The 15,715-nt window shown below is 53.3% G+C and overlaps 1 protein-coding gene across 1 annotated transcript in view; it reads right to left on the bottom strand.

Moving 5' to 3' along the window:
* The window catches only part of QSOX1 (quiescin sulfhydryl oxidase 1), a 37,649-nt gene extending 22,834 nt beyond the window's left edge, over nucleotides 1–14,815 (bottom strand). Inside the window, exons 1-2 of the mRNA XM_074961055.1 lie at nucleotides 14,572–14,815; nucleotides 5,741–5,841 (exon numbers count right to left, since the gene is read on the bottom strand). Coding sequence (XP_074817156.1) covers nucleotides 5,741–5,841; nucleotides 14,572–14,815 — 345 coding nt within the window. The remainder of the gene's footprint in view (nucleotides 1–5,740; nucleotides 5,842–14,571) is intronic.
* Between the last annotated feature and the right edge of the window lie 900 nt (nucleotides 14,816–15,715).

Raw genomic sequence — 15,715 nt, 5'->3', positions numbered from 1 at the left:
ACCTGCTTCGTAAAGCGCTTTGAGAAGTGGGGCTGAAGAATGCTATAGAGAAGGTAAAGCTTATTACTTTCCCAAGTGAGTTTAATCATGCCTAATAATACTACCTAGCTCTTATATATTTTTTCAGCAGTAGATCTCAAAACATTTTACAAAGAAGATCAGTATCATTATCCCCATTTAAAAGATGGAGAAACTGAGGCACAAAGCGGCGAAGTCACTTGCCCAAGGTTACCCAGAAGGCCAGTGGCAGAACCAGGAACAGAATCCAGGCCTCCTGGGGTCCCAGTCTCATGCTCCATCTACTAGGCCTTACCAATTTATAAAAGGTCTCTAGGCACCTGCAGAACAATCATTAAAACAGGCACAAACCGCAATAAATAAATCGACCCAATACAGAATCAATGAAACTCCCCAGACACAAATCTGCTCAGCAGCCTACCCCACCTCCTGGCAAATGCCTCAGGGAGCAAACAGATCTTGCATCTAACCCCTGGGAATGGCGGGTGCGTGAAGCCCTGCCCTGGGACAAGGGCCGCAGCAAATTGGCAAAGAACGCAACGATGCCTCCAGCCCAGAGGAGGGCTGTGCCGGTGCAAAGGCTATAGCTCCACATGGAGGAGAGGGGCCAGCCACTCAGGCTGCTTATCGGATGCAGCAGCACTCCTGGAGAGCTCAGCCCCCTGAGCACAGCAGCGAAGGGCCAGCAGGGCAGGTGGGAGGGTTGGCACACGGGGGCTTCGTGGGAGATAAATGCCCACGCTCTCCTTTGGCCAGGGCCCAGGAACGCAGCCAACCTCATACAGCCGAAGACCTCCCAGCCCTGGGGATCATTCATCCTGCCTCTTTGCTAGTCCCTTTAAAGGCTCACCAGCAGAGGGAAGCCTGCTCTATGCAGCCATGGCAGGATACAGGCCGCCCCACAGTACGGGCTGCAAACAGTCACGTGCCCTCTGTGTTTGATGCCAGCTGTGCAGTCTCCCCCCTCCCTCCATGCAGGCGGGGCAGCAGGATCAGTGAAATCTCATGGCAAATGTTTGCCAACCAGGCTGGGCCGGGAGTGAAAGCTGTTTGCAGAAGGTGCTGTGGAGGGCAGGGGGGAGGACGACACAACACCAGCCCCGTGCCAACCAACAGCCTTGTAGCACTGCCACATCAGCAGGTCCCTCTGGGCTTTGGGAGCCTTGTTGAAGACAGGCTCTAGCGCTGTATTTTGGGTCAGGCGAGGGGATTAGCCCATCAGGCCCATTCCTGTGGCATCTGAGGTAAGGGTTATTGCTCCAGCACTCGGTTCTATCCCGTCAACAGCCAATTAAAGTACCCAGCGGATTGAGGGGTCTCATAGGACCCCCCAGAGCGGGGAGCATCCCAATACATACCTACTAATTTACCCCTAGGTTTGGAGCTCTTTTTAGGCTGATCCCAGGACTGTAATTACCCCAGGAGTCCGGGAAGTTTCTTTTTCCAGCCAGCCACAGAAAGGAACTTTGGGTGGATTTTTACAGTCACCCTCTTCTTGGCCACCAGCCCAGCCATAGGGCTCCCCCAGTCAAAGCTAGGGCAGGTAGGAGGCAGAGGTGGCCCCCCAGGTATGCAAGACGCTGGGGTTAGAGCCCATTATTATGAGGCCTGAGATGGCTCTTGTGCATCTGCCGTTTACAACACGCCCCGCCCCAGAGGGAACAGAAAACCAAACCAAAGGGACTTGACCTGTCATTACAGACCCAGACATGACGACTCTCAAATGTGAGATTTTTTTTTCCAGCCACCTCATTCTTTATTGAAATTATAATCTTGAGTGGCTACCTCTAGATGGCTTACTGCTTCCAAAACTTGATTGCTCACTCTGAATTCCTTTGAAATGCTTCATTTGAATAATAAACAAAGAAGCTCAGCAAACAGACTCATTATCTTGTTAGACTTTGTCTCTTTTGAGAGGTGTTTCTGACAGGCCCTCTTAATTGTTGCTTAACTACTCAGAATTCTTTAGCAGTTGTAAGGTGTATAGCTGGTACACCCGAATCCTTTAAACTTAGAATTTGATGATTGAATAATTTATTAAAATAAAGTTATTTTATAGTAATATCTGTGGGTTAAAGGTCACAGATCTCCACCAGCGAGGGTCATACATTAGTGCTCCCACAGCCACTACCACAGGTGCAGCTATACCAGGGGGAAATTTTCAGAAAAATACAGCCCATATTTCTTGAGCTAAAGTAGGTGATGTGCAAATTCCCAAGTTGCTGATCCTTGATTGGCGCTGTTGATGGCTCCAATCCATTGACCCGAACAGAAGTTGGAACAGACCCCCACTTTGTTATCTTTATCGAAGGAAAAGGGCTGGAAACGAACTTAAAAAAATTTTAAAAAGCAAAAAAGAGATCAGAGACTGTCCTTTACATTTTGAAATTTCCCCAAAGCAGGAGAGCCCTAAGAGGGGAGTTTTGCTGGCCTTAGAGGCAGGTCTCTGAAGGTACAGGCCAAGGCATTTAAATAAATAAGCTCTTTTGGGACTAAGTCTGTGATTATAGACCCAGACATGCCAACTTGCAAGACACATGATTTCTTAATAAAATTAAGCCTTACTCATCATCTCATGATAGAACTCTCTAATTTCAGGATTTTTTTTCTTGGGGGTCACCTGCTGCTGAAACAATGGAGGCCTGGCAGAGATTAATTACTGGGCAGGAGACAGGCAGATGTGGGGGTGACAGCACCTGTAACAGGGGCCAAAATCACTTTATCCAGTGCATATGGCAGAGCAGGCAACACTGATTGTCACATGCACACACACTGGGGTTGGGTGGGGGCAGACGGGACAAAAATCAAGAGACTGATCTGAAAAACACATCTTTAAAAAAAAAAAAAAAAAAAACACTCATGGATTTTTTGGCCTCTCTCATGATTTCTGATCTCTTGAAGTTGGCAATCCTGCAGACATCACACTGAAACATGACTCACCACACGGCTGGGGAATGGAGGGAATTGCTAGTTGCGGGCACTGAGTTGGCCAAATTCTGCCGAGCTGGGAGTGAGTGTGTATGGGGGAGGAAGGTAGGTGATGGCATGAGGAGCCTGACCCCGTCAATGGCTCCATGCTACTGCACGAGGCCCGGAAAGTCAAACTCACCAGTCTGGTTTCACCACAGGGTTCATGTGCACCTGGGAAACAAGTGGCGTTTTGAAACATGTCAGCTAACACGTTTGAATTAACATATTTCTAAACACCACTCAGCACCTGGTGCAGGGCCAAGCCCACCGTGTTAACATTCACATTACAGTGTATAAAGCCCTAGGGTTAGCCCAACCAGCGAACGTTCTTAAAAATAATTGTCTTTGACTACACTAGGTGCTGAGTAGTGTTTACACACCATGTTTGAATACCCCACTCATCTTCCCAGTGTAGACAAAAACACAGGCTGTTTTCACTGTCTAAAAGGGAATGAGCATTAGCGATCCTGCTGCAAACTCCTAGTAGAAACAAGGCTCTTTAATTTTACTATGATGTAGCTAGGTGAGGTCAACCCCAGGTGGAGGGCGTACAGCTGACCTCATCCAGCTACACTGCGCTAAAAACTACCTGTCCCTTGTCTCCAGCAGGGTAGCTCCCATGCCTTAGTTATCCCACTGTCAAAAATCCCACACACCTCTTTGCCTGGCAAAGAGACAGCCAGAGATTTTGGTCCAACTGTGACTCCAGCTAGCTGACTGCCCCTTAACTCAAGTTTATGACTGGCTACTCATAGTCGTTAAGTGTTCGTTTCAGGAGATCCGACCAGGAACCAACACTAGGGAATGTCAACCCTGGAGTCTGGCATCTTGTTAGTTAGCTGGCAATCAATTTGCTTGGGTTACAGCTCAGCCAAAGCAAGCTCACCAGCTAGCGCAGAAAGTAAACAGTAAAAAACAAGTCACAGAATTCTTCCGGCTTCAAATAATCCAAAGGGTCACTGGAAACACAGTGATGTTTGCTGAGAAGGACACTCTGACACTGTCTCTTTAAAGGACTTTGTGGGAACTGCACTAGGTCTGCCTCAGGAAACGTTTGCGGCAGAAGCATTGGAAATGGTCATATGCTGTATTCCCCTTTGCACCAGATCAAAGGCACCACACTGTCCTCCCAGCTGGAATGGATTCAGGCACTTAGAGTCCCCGTTCCTTGGGAAAGGAACACAGCCAGGACAAGAGTCGTGCTGGGAACTTGAAGGGAGGAGGAGCGGGGACATTCTGATGGAGTCTACCAGACTCTGGTTTTGCTCTCCCTTCCTACGACCTCAGAGACGGCTCATTACAGGGAGTCCCCAACAGAAATGCAAGAAAGAAAAACGGAGGGTACCTTTTACTACTCTGTAGTAGTGCCATTCTCCTGCCCTGTGCATGTCTGGGCACTATACAGATAATAGTTAATATTTAAGCCCTGCATCTGAACCCCAAGTTATGGGAATTCATTGCCTGTTAGCAAGGCATCTCCAAGGCTTTTGCATTATTGCTTATGTTGGACTGGGCTTTGTTTGCATGAGGAAATATTTAAATTATATATATTTACACAATTTCTGCTGGGCGCGGGACCAAGGGATGGAATCGCAATTAGACTGCCAATAACAACAGAGCCACCCAACATGGGAAGCTCTCAAAGCACTTAACAGATGGGAATGAAATCGCGCAGCACCCTGGCAGCCTAGGGAATAGACACAAAAGTTAAGTCACTTGTGGCAGACCCCCATGGTACTTTTTACAAGACTGGAGGTGTTAGCTCCAGCCTCCTGGCCAAATTCCTCTGTGCCTCACTACATTCTGCCTGCCCAGATCCCCACAGCAATCTCACTTGGATATGGTATTCTTCACTGGCTGTTCTAGACGCCAGAGAAGGGATGCTGTGCACGGTTGAACAGCTGCTGTGTTTCACTCCAGAGGTGGCTGCATTTCAGTGCTGGGTGAAACGATTCCTACGTGTATGCCCAGGAATGTATTTGAGGTGCTATATAAACAGATGCAAGGTCAACATTCAGCTGAACTGACAGGGAGAGGAAACAATTAAAAGAAACAGGAATAAAGGAGAAGGAGAAGCAGGAGAAGCCACAAGAATAAAGTGCTCTAGGAGGCACAGAACCCATCTCATACAGGAGCTGGTCATAGAGCCCTGGGTTCAATTCAAGGCTCATTCCTTCCTCAGGGGCAGCGAGCTGCACATCTGGGACAAAAGCCAGCTGGGCTTTAAGTTCAAAAGGTTGCTGATTCCTAGAAACACGCCAGTCAGGTTTCCCTCGTCATGCCACTGCCAGTGTCTTTCAGGGACAGAGAGATTGCACACACAAAGGGCTCTTTTCCCCAACTGGTGGTGGGCAACACCCCGTATCCAAAACAAACACAGTCTGCACTGAGATAAACAGGATGGGGGTAGTTTCAGATGGCTTATGGCCAATGCTGCCAAAACCAAAACACAGGCTGAGGCCAGGACCACAGTAGAACTGATCGGGGGCCTCCTGGGGTACCAGCCCCATGGAATGTCACAAGGTGTGTCTACACAGCGTTTCGGAGTGAGCCTCCCTGCTCCCATGGGTCTTCCCACCCCCCTGCTAGGTTTCAGACCCCGAGACTCTGTTCAAAGCACGCCCTGTGGCAGGTATTTTTAGAGCATTGGTGCGAGCCCCACTGCAGAACGCTGAGTACACACACCCTTACAGACTGAAGCTGGACCAGCTCCGCTTTCCTGCCACTCCACTCCAGCCTGTGCTCACTTTACCTTCAACGTTGGGAACCCAGTTATCCCAAACTTCTTGCACGCTTTCTCATTGGCTACGTCAGCACAGTTGACGACGCCGAGGTTCACCGCAGGGCTCCATTCTGAAAGGACACACAGACAGACAGACGTTAGCGGACCTGAACCTCCCACTCCAGTCCCAGCCACTCTGCATTGAGAACGGGAGCAGCCGCTGGGGCAGAGCTAACTCTGAATTCAAGTGGCAGCTTTTCCCTGAGAGCCTGTCACAGTTTCACTGCTCATGGAGAGACCCCCAGCCACGCCAGCCCCAGGAAATGGGGCAGGAGCCACTAGGACATGCTAGACGAGGACTAAGTTGGAGGGAGCCTCTGTTATACCGTAGCTCACAGGTGAGCAAACTATGGCCTGGGGGCTGCATCTGGCCCTCCAGACATTTTAGTTCGGCCCTCGAGCTCCCGCCGGGCAGCGGGGTCCAGGGCTTGCCCCACTCCATCTGGGGGGTGGGGTCGGGGGCTTGCCTTGCTCCGCACGGCTCTGGGAAGCAGTGGCATGTCCCCTCTCTGGCTCCTACACGTAGGGGCAGCCAGGAGGCTCCGCACGCTGTCCCCACCCCAAGCGCCGCCCCCGCAGCTCCCATTGGCCAGAAACCACAGCCAATGGGAGCTGATTGGGTGGCACACAGGGCTGCCTGGCTGTGCCTCCCCGTAGGAGCCGGAGGGGGAGCATGCCGCTGCTTCTGGGAGCTGCTTGAGGTAAGCACCCCCCAGAGCCTGCACCCCTGACCCCCTCCTGGGCCCCAACCCCCAGCCCTGATCCCCCTCCCACCCTCCGAACCCCTCAGTCCCAGCCCGGAGAACCCTCCTGCATCCCAAACCCCTCATCCCCAGCCCCACTCCAGAGCCTGCACCCACAGTCGGAACCCTCACCCCCCACACCCAAACCCCTGCCCCCACCCGGAGCCCCTCCTGCACCCTGAACTCCTCTTTTCTAGACCCACCCTAGAGTCCACCCCCCCAGCTGGAGCCCTCACCTCCTTTTGCACTCCAACCTCCAATTTCATGAGCATTCATGGCCCGCCATACAATTTCCATACCCAGATGGGGCCCTTGGGCCAAAAAGTTTGCCCACTCCTGCCGCAGCTACTGCTCCCTACTGCAATTACATAATAGACAGCTGCCCTTCAGTGTATTGGAGCTGTTTCTACTTGTATCTCACTCCCAGACACTGCTGAGGACTGCATAGACTTCCAGCATTACCTACATATCCCTTGTGAGCAAAATCTTGCTCTTTTCACTTGGAAGAAATGCATTACGGGTAACACTCCAAATCTTTCCCACAGTTCCATGGCCAGAAGCTGAATTCTATCCTCTTCCATTGCTAGAGCACTGCTCATCCCAAAGCACTTTCAACACTCATGCACAGGAGCCTTAGAGCCACCAGTGAAATTCACGGTACGGCACGGCAGCCGTTTACCAGTGCAGAGTAAGCACAGAAGCTTAGGACAGGAAGCAGAGCGGCATGCTTTACACAAGTCAAACCACTTCATTTATATAGGATCAGGAATGCGCAGGCCAGTTCACAAGCAAATGCTATGGGGGTATTTTAGGACTGGCTGAATGTAACGCTCAGAGCTGGAATCCAATCAGGAGACTGGGGCTCAAACCCCTTTTCTTACAAAAAGTATTCATGTGGGGAGCGGGGGAGTCAAGAACTCAATTTTCCATCTCTCCCACCCCACTGCCCGTGTAGCTGTCCAGTGACCCAGCCACCATGCTGAGGCTGTGTTGGATGCTCACCTAGGAACAGTGTCATCAACAACGCTTCCTGCAGCACCCGGCCTTTTCCTCGGAGGGCTCATCTCCAAGGACAGCCCAGGCCCACTTGGCTTGCCAGCCACAGTTTGAGGGTTGCAGGGAGTGAAACATGCAAGCATTGCAAAGAGGCGGATAATACCACATTGCACGTGTGTGCACTTGGGGGCTGAGAGCTGAGCAATTCACGCTGTGCTCGGCATTCCCCCCACCCGCAAACTGGCATCCTCACTCTGGCCCCCAGCCTCTTCTCTCTGGGCTGCAGTCATTGGGTGAGGGTAGGGACCCCAGAACCAATATACAGCTCAACAGAGCTCACAGCTTCTCCCCCTCCCAAAAGAGAAGCCCCCTAGACTTTGCAGAGACAGGAATCCCACAGTAGTCATGGGTCAGCCCAGTAAACTCACAAGTCTCATCTGTGGGCAAGGTGCCAGGGAGGGAGAACTGGGCCCTTTTGTTCCAGGGACCTTGCCTCCTCCACTCCAGGCACAACAAGGAGAACGCCCTCCTGGCCCTTCACAGTGGCAGGCTGAGCAGACCGGAGGAGGAACACAGGGGAGAGCAGCTCCGGCCTGGTGCCAGGGGCAGAGCTGGGCAAGGATCCAATGTAGAGCTGTTAATCCCTCTTCCATAAACACTGTGGCTCAGAGGCTTCTCTGGCAGCAGTTGTGAGCCCAGAACACTCTCTCACCCTCCCCACATGTTGGCACAGGCAGGTCCCTACTCCCCAACGCATAGCAATGCTGTCCTCACTCAGACAGGCCAGCTCCAGGGTCCATCTCACAGTCAGTGAGTGCACAGCTGCTCCATCCATGCCTCTGGCTCCTCCTGACATCACGGCAAGTAGCCCCCGCGTGTTTGTTTGAACAGAGCATCTTGCTTAGGAAACTAGACCCTGCATTCACCTCCGGAGACCCCTGGGGATCCATGCTAAAATGATGCTTGACTAGAAAAAATCCACCCCCCTGAAAACTCACAACTCAGCTCTTCTGAGCTGTGAGCAGCAGCCAGATACTTGCAGGTGCCTTCCAAGCACGTCTGCACGGGACAGCCCACCCCACAGCGGGAAGCGTATCTGACTGATACAGCAACTTCCTCCATTTGCTCTGGGGTCCGGTCCATGGAACATGCTCGAAAGGACGGGAACAGGAGCCAAGAGCTCGGAGGTGGTGGCCACAGCAGGGATGGAATACAGTGGCATCTATTAGCTATTCTTCTGGCCACTGCAACCAGGTGGCTACATCAGCTAGTGTGGTTGATGTGCAGGAGCTCTGGCAGGGACAGAGGTGTTACTGCAGTGCAGGACAGGCAGCCATCAGCACTGGTCACACGGTACTATTACTTGTGCCAGCCACACAAGAGAACATTGTGCAACAGCACGGGGGGGGGGGGGGGGGGTTGGAGTCCAAGGGAAATACCAGCCCCAGCCCACCCCCAATATACTCCAGCCCTCAAATCACTGCACAAGCGCCACTTGCAGCTCTTAATTTAAGAAGCAGTTCTCTGCATTTATTGTTGCAGCAACCCCTGCTGGCCATTTGAGGACAAATGCAGTGCTTCAAAAGGTGCCCGCTCCCAGCAAATGAGCACACTGGCAATGATGCTACTATCTGTGCTTGAAGGAGCAGGGCAGGTGTCAAGGCTCATGCAGACAGTACCACAGGGCAAGAAGGAGCCAGAAAAGGGTTTGGGGCAGGTTGCCCTTTAGTTGCACACCCAGGCAGTGCCTGGGTGCTGGGAACGTTCACATCCTTTACTCTAGTCTCTCTCTGCAGAATCCCCAAGATCCAAAACGCAACATCCTTTCCACACAGCACTGAATAGATCCCAGCCACTGAGAGCTTCCCTCCTGTCCCCACAGTCTGCTTCTATTCAGCTCCTCTGTAGCCATGCTACAGCTGCTACACAAGGACTGTGTTGGGGCTCCCTAGAAACCATCCTGTCATGCACACACTGGCCGTGGAAGCTGGCCTCACAGTCAGACTGAGGGGTGTTTGCCTCTCTCTTATTGTGTGCTGCCCTGGGGATGATCCATTTGAAAGCACAGGGCTTTCCTTCCAGGTGGGTTTCATGCTCCCCGCCAGTGGACATAAAAGGCTCAGCTCACATTAAGGCGGCGGATGGTTTAACACATATTTTGGGTGGAGAAAGCCAGGAAAAAGCAGCACTAGCAAGCGCCAGGCTAACGCAGACAAGCGCTGTGCAAGCTGCCCTTATCCTGCAACACCCCTGAGCTCTCAGACATCTCCGCCAAGGCAGCTCAACTCTGACCTGCAACACCCCTGCTATTCCGGTTATTCCAGTGCCGGGCTCTCATCCCAGCTTTGCTAATGCACCTCAAACCTGACCTGCAGCACTTGCTCCTATTTCCCTGCTGGGATGCAGATCCGTCAGGGCTCCTATGTTCTGACCAGGGCTTAGGGCAAGAGGCATGGAAAGACTTCCACGTGAGCAGGCAACGGCAGGGCTGTGGGGAGGAGACACGTAATGGGGACGTGATGGAGGCATATTAAAGCATAACTGACACAGAGCAGGTAATCAGGGGGCCTGCTCATCTAACCCAAGAATCTGGGGACAATCAGTAACATTGAAAGGCAGCAAAACTAAAACCGATCAGAGGAAATCATGTTAAAAACACAATCAACCCGTGATCTCACTACCACAAGATCTCATTGAGGCTGAGAGTTTAGCAGGATTTAGAAAAGGCCTGGACAAACGGACAATATGGCTGAGAACATTCAGTTACATTAGACAGGAAAAATTAGAAGGGCTCTAAACTCTCAGGCCTCAGGACGTAAGTCAGACATTGCCTGGTAGACACTAGAAATTAAGTTCCCCTACAGGCAGGATATTCCGTAGTGTCCATTAAGGGGATTCCTGCTGGCCACTGTCAGGGACAGGGTAGTGGGCTAGATGGGCTACTGGTCTGACAGCTCTATGTCTTTAATTCTCCTGAGGAAAAGTTTCCAACTGTAACCTGCTGCATGACGACTTTGTGACGTGGGGATTACAAGGAAGCAAAACTCTTCCCCACGTGGGACTTAAGGGGACATTTACCAAGGCACAAATGGGATGCAAGCACCCAACAGCCCTTTTGAAAATCTCCCCCTAAGCCAGATTGGAGCTCAGGATTCTTCCCGAGTGCAGAGAAAGGGGAGTGTATGAATTGCACTGATCAGCTGAGAAAGGGATTTGGGTGGGAGAAACACAAAGGAGAAACAATTCTCCCCTCCCATCCAGGCAAGGTCTCTTCATACAAACTCTCCATCACGTTTTCATACGACAACCCAAGATGGATTTGGCAAGCCAGGCTCTTTCCCGCTCCAGGAGGTTTTACTTTAAAGATCAGCATTTGCCCAATTAGATTCATGGAGATTTTCCAAGTCTGATTTATGGGTTTCTGCAGCCATCAGCGAGCAGAGACAAAATTCTCTAGTGTCCTGGCCTCTCCTACCAGAATTGAAAAGGGGGAGGAAAAATTGCAACGACAAGCAAATCCAGTCCGGGGCTGTTGTGAGGGGCTGCAAGGGGCCAGAAGCTCCCTGCTTAGATTGTATCAGTGCACACCACCATCGAATGCTGCACTAAAGGCACGTTTGTACCTCTTCAGCCTTGGCGTGTGGGTGTGTGTACTTCCTCCAGCTGCATGAGCTGGGTTCTGTCAACACACGTCAGAGGGGAGGCAAACATGGGTTCATAGTGAAGACTCTTCTGTGATTACATCAGCAGGAGAGCTCTGCACAGAGTGTGTGTGTGACGCCCTGCTGGCACAGAGTCAAATACAGATTTTTGGGCCAATGGGAGGCCATGTGCCCACAGCACCCAGAGTCATCCATTCCAAGGCCAGGAGGGACCACTGTGATCATCTAGTCAGGCCTCCTGCGTAACACAGGCCACCAGCACATGGCTCCTTTCCCCGCTGCCCACAGGACACCAGCCCCAGTTGGCAGCCATCATCACTAAGTGTGTTCCTCCAGACAGGGTTGAAGGACTGTGAACTCACCCCAGAGAACTGCAATCAGCAGTATCCTCCTCTCAGCTCCAGTTATCGGAAAAGCACATGCAGCCTGGGGCGTGAGACCCTACTGCTTCCATCCCAGCTCACAGGATCCTGGCCTTCCCATGTCTGTTTGTCCCCAGCCCTGGGCATGTCACTGTGCAGGAATCTTATCTGGAGCATACTATAGGGGGGTCCAGAAGGTACAGGCAATTATAGCAAAGGGTCCCTAAATGATGCTCTGAGGGGGACCAGATACTGGAATTTCAATCCCTATGGTAAGGTCACCAGAGAGACATGGCTGGCTTACAGCATCAAGCCACAGGCTGGCCCACAGCACGTGGGACCCTGCTCTGTGTAAGCCCAGATCCCATGCAAGCTTGGCAGCGCATGGCCCACCCTACCTCTCCCTGGAGGCATATCTGGAGAGGAAAGCAATAAGTCAGTGTGCCTCTCCTCTTCTAGCAGCCGGGGACCTCACTGTCATTGTGGTTAAGGCATAGGAATGGGAACCCATGGATCAGAGGCCTGGCCCTAGGTAGCTGTGCCAGTGACTTGCTGGGCGATCCTGAGCATCACGTAGCCTCTGACAGGTTATCCCTTCTGAGAGCCGGGAATAATGCTTCCCTCCTGTGGATAAGGAGGGTTGGAAGCTGAATCCCTGACTGTTTAGGAAGCACTTTGAGATCCCCAGATAGGAGGAAGCAGAGGGAGTGAAAGGTCATTTGATCCTAAAGCTGGTCCTGGCCACCCCATTATCATAGAATATCAGGGTTGGAAGGGACCTCAGGAGGTCATCTAGTCCAACCCCCTGCTCAAAGCAGGACCAATCCCCAATTTTTGCCCCAGATCTCTAAATGGCCCCCTCAAGGATTGAGCTCACAACCCTGGGTTTAGCAGGCCAACACTCAAACCATTGAGCTATCCCTCCCTCCTTATGGCAAGCTCTCCCCAGAACCTTCAGGACCATGCACACGGGAAGTGTTGAAGAGGCCTTCAAGGGGATGACAAGGATCTCGAAGATCCCTCCTGGCCTCCCACTAAGTCACACAGTCACATCAGCGCTGTTCCACCAGCGTCTAGAATCAGGGTACAACACCAGAAAACACCTGTGAGCATGAACCAACACTCTTGTCATCCAGTTACACAAACCTCAGGCTGTAATCTCATCACCAAGGCTGCATAGTCTAGTACATAGGTAAGGGAGTTCTACTCACAGCTCTGCCACTGATTCATTGGGTATCCTTGGGAAGACCCTTAGCCACTTTCCCTCAGTTCCTTGATCTGTGCAATGGGGATAATTATAGTTACTTACCTACCTCACAGCAGCTGCAAAGATTCAGTGCTGGGAAAGCCCTTGGAAGGCACAAATGTAAATCCTTCTCCTATCTCGCATACTAAGCATGGCCATGCCAAGCAGATACTGAGACCTCTAAGGAAACAAATGCACTGTAGGAAGTGATGCGAGTGGCTTCCCCATTGGCACGTTTCCTTTTGAGTCGGTCCTGAGCCATTGATACCCCAGCATACTGCTAGGCTGCACAATGCTAATGCCTCTCGGGTGAGACACAAAATGGGTTGTCTGAGCTCATGGCACTTTGGGGAAGAACAGGGGTGTTTCTTACATTGGAATTTGGCCAGAGTAGCTACAATTCCCTCTGCACATTTCAAATGTCCACAATATTCTTCACTTCCTTCCCACAACTGCCATTCAGTGCCACTGCAAATTTCTGAACAGCTGTCACATTCTGCCTGCAGGGCGGCTGCTGCACTTCAGTGGCTGGTGGAGTGATTCACATGCCTCTAATTGGGCAATCAATTACAATTGTAAACACACCTTGGGATCCCTCAGGATGAAAAGTGCTCGGACCCCATCTCCCTGGGCTGCAGGCCCCAGACATCAGAGTAGGGACCAACTGGGCAACACTATGCATCCGATGAAGCAAGCTGTAGCTCACGAAAGCTTATGCTCAAAAAAATTTGTTAGTCTCTAAGGGTGCCACAAGTCCTCCTTTTCTTTTTACTAAGCACCAATTCATCAACTACTCATTGATGGAGCCACCTGTGGCGACAGGAGTTGTCCCAGCCCATGCTCAGGCACAAATCAGCCTTTGATCTACAGAGACTCCATCTGCGACCTTCAAACACACACGCCCATTGCCCAGGGCGAAAAGCCAGTGGGGAAAAAACCTCCAATTCCCCCCCCCTCCCTCCAGTAGCTCCCAGACCCAGTCTGTATTAGGGCCTCAGCTGATCAGATCAACACTTGCTGGCCTCCTCCACAGCCAGCTAGAGAGTGCCTGAGCCCTGGGCAGATGAGAAAGCAGCCACAGCGTTAGAGTTAACCCAAAGTCACAATATGAGAAGGAAAGCCTCCCTGGAAAGTGAGGTAGCTACAACGCAGAAGCGAAGCGAAGCAGGAAGAGGCTTCGGTTGTATGTGGTTTTTCACAGCAACTTTAGGGAAGTTGCTCAACTAACTGCTCAGCAACGGGCACTAAAGCTACAGCGCAGAGTGCAGCTGGGAATGGTCAGCCACGCACAAGAAACGGAGGCAGCAGGGGAAGGCCAGGCGGCCTCCTTTCCGTACTCTGCAAGTGACCCGGAGCAGGGATGCTACAGCCAAGGGTCTCGGAGAGGCTCCGACAGAGGGGGAGGGGTGCGGAAGGGGGGAGTGAGGGGGAAGGGACGAGACACACACACACACACACGGAATTAAGAGGGGAAAGGAGTGTGGGCGAATGAAGATGCCAGAAGATGGGAGAAGGCACAGCGATAGCCAGAAAGGGGGCTGAGGGTGCAGAGAAGAGAAGCGAGGACTCCGGAGAGCCGGGGCAGGGCCCGAGAAGGTGGGTGGCAGAAAGGCCATGGGGCGGCCCCAGGACAGCGTGGGCCCTTTCTATGGGGAGGGGCCCAAAGGAGGGGCCCGGGGAGGGGCCCAGGGCTGGCCCGTGGCAGGTGGCCAAGTGCCCACGCTAGGGGGGCCAGGCAGAGGGCGAGGGCTAGGGCCGGGGGGAGCGGGGCTGCGGTGGCCCGGCCACTCACCCTGGACGTCGGCGGCCAGCGCCCGCCAGGTGGGGGCGAAGTGGACGCAGTGGCCGCACCAGGAGGCGTAGAACTCCACGAGCCAGGCGCTGCTGGAGTTGAGGACTCTGCGCTCCAGCGTGTCCACCTGCAGCAGCACCAGCGCGTCGCCGGGCGAGTAGAGGCCGCGGGGCTGCGCCCCGGCCAGGGCGGCCGCCAGCGGCAGCAGCAGCAGCGCGGACGGGGGGCAGCGCCGCCCCGCCATCTTCCGCCGGGAGCCCGCCGCACAGGGGCTGCTGGCCGGGCCGCGGGGGAAGAACTTTGCGGCCGTAGCTGCCGCTGCCTGGCCCTGGCCGGCGGGGGAGGAGCTGCAGGCGGGTCCCTCCCGTCCCCGCCCCTTCGTTGCGGCTGCCACCCCGGCCTGGGCCAGGGCGCAGCCGCGGGGGGGGCTCGGCTCAGCTCCCCTCCCGTCCAGCCCCCGCTCCAGAGCCAGGGGGTCCAAGGCTGGCTGGGCGGCAGCAGGGGTGGGGACCCGGGCAGGGCTGGCTTCAGGCATGGGGACGCCCGGTACCTGGAGAGCCCCTTCCCCCAGCCGTGGTGCTTACCCCGGCTCTGCTGAGCCGGGCGGCAGGTGGCACCTGGGAGCAGGGTGCCACCCCCCACAAAGCGAGGGGTTTAAAGCAGCAGCGCCCCTGTAAAACTTTCCCTCGGCCTGCAACAAAATGTTACCCACGCAAGAACGACCCTGTTTCCTACTGGCATAGGGAGCCTCTCCCCTTTTACATTGTGCCCTGGTGCCTCTTAAGTGATTAAGATGCCCCTGGACAAAGAAGCCCCCCTCGCCCCTCCCCGTGGGCGAGTCCCTGGTGGGGGGGGGGCCTGAGACTCTTGGGCAGTGGCAGGTAGATTGGCACTAGCTCCCAGCCAAGGGTCATGGGTTGGGTTACGTTTCCCTTTTTGTGGCAGCCTGAGCAAAGGCAGGGGTTAGTCCCCACTCCCCACAGTGCAGCAAGGGAGACCTCCTTCCACCTGAAAGAAATGCCCAGCACAGCTGCCTCTCCCTGTCCTAGGACATTAGGGAGATGTGTTTCAGGCCATTGAAATGCATTGGACTTTGGCCCCGGCAGTGAAAGACAGGCTTCTCTGTGCATTAGAGGGGGCATAT

Source organism: Natator depressus, chromosome 8, assembly GCF_965152275.1.
Source record: "Natator depressus isolate rNatDep1 chromosome 8, rNatDep2.hap1, whole genome shotgun sequence".
In the NCBI taxonomy this organism is placed as follows: domain Eukaryota; kingdom Metazoa; phylum Chordata; order Testudines; family Cheloniidae; genus Natator; species Natator depressus.
The sequence above is the reverse complement of the archived record's forward strand: the minus strand, read 5'-3'. Positions and strand labels throughout refer to the sequence as shown.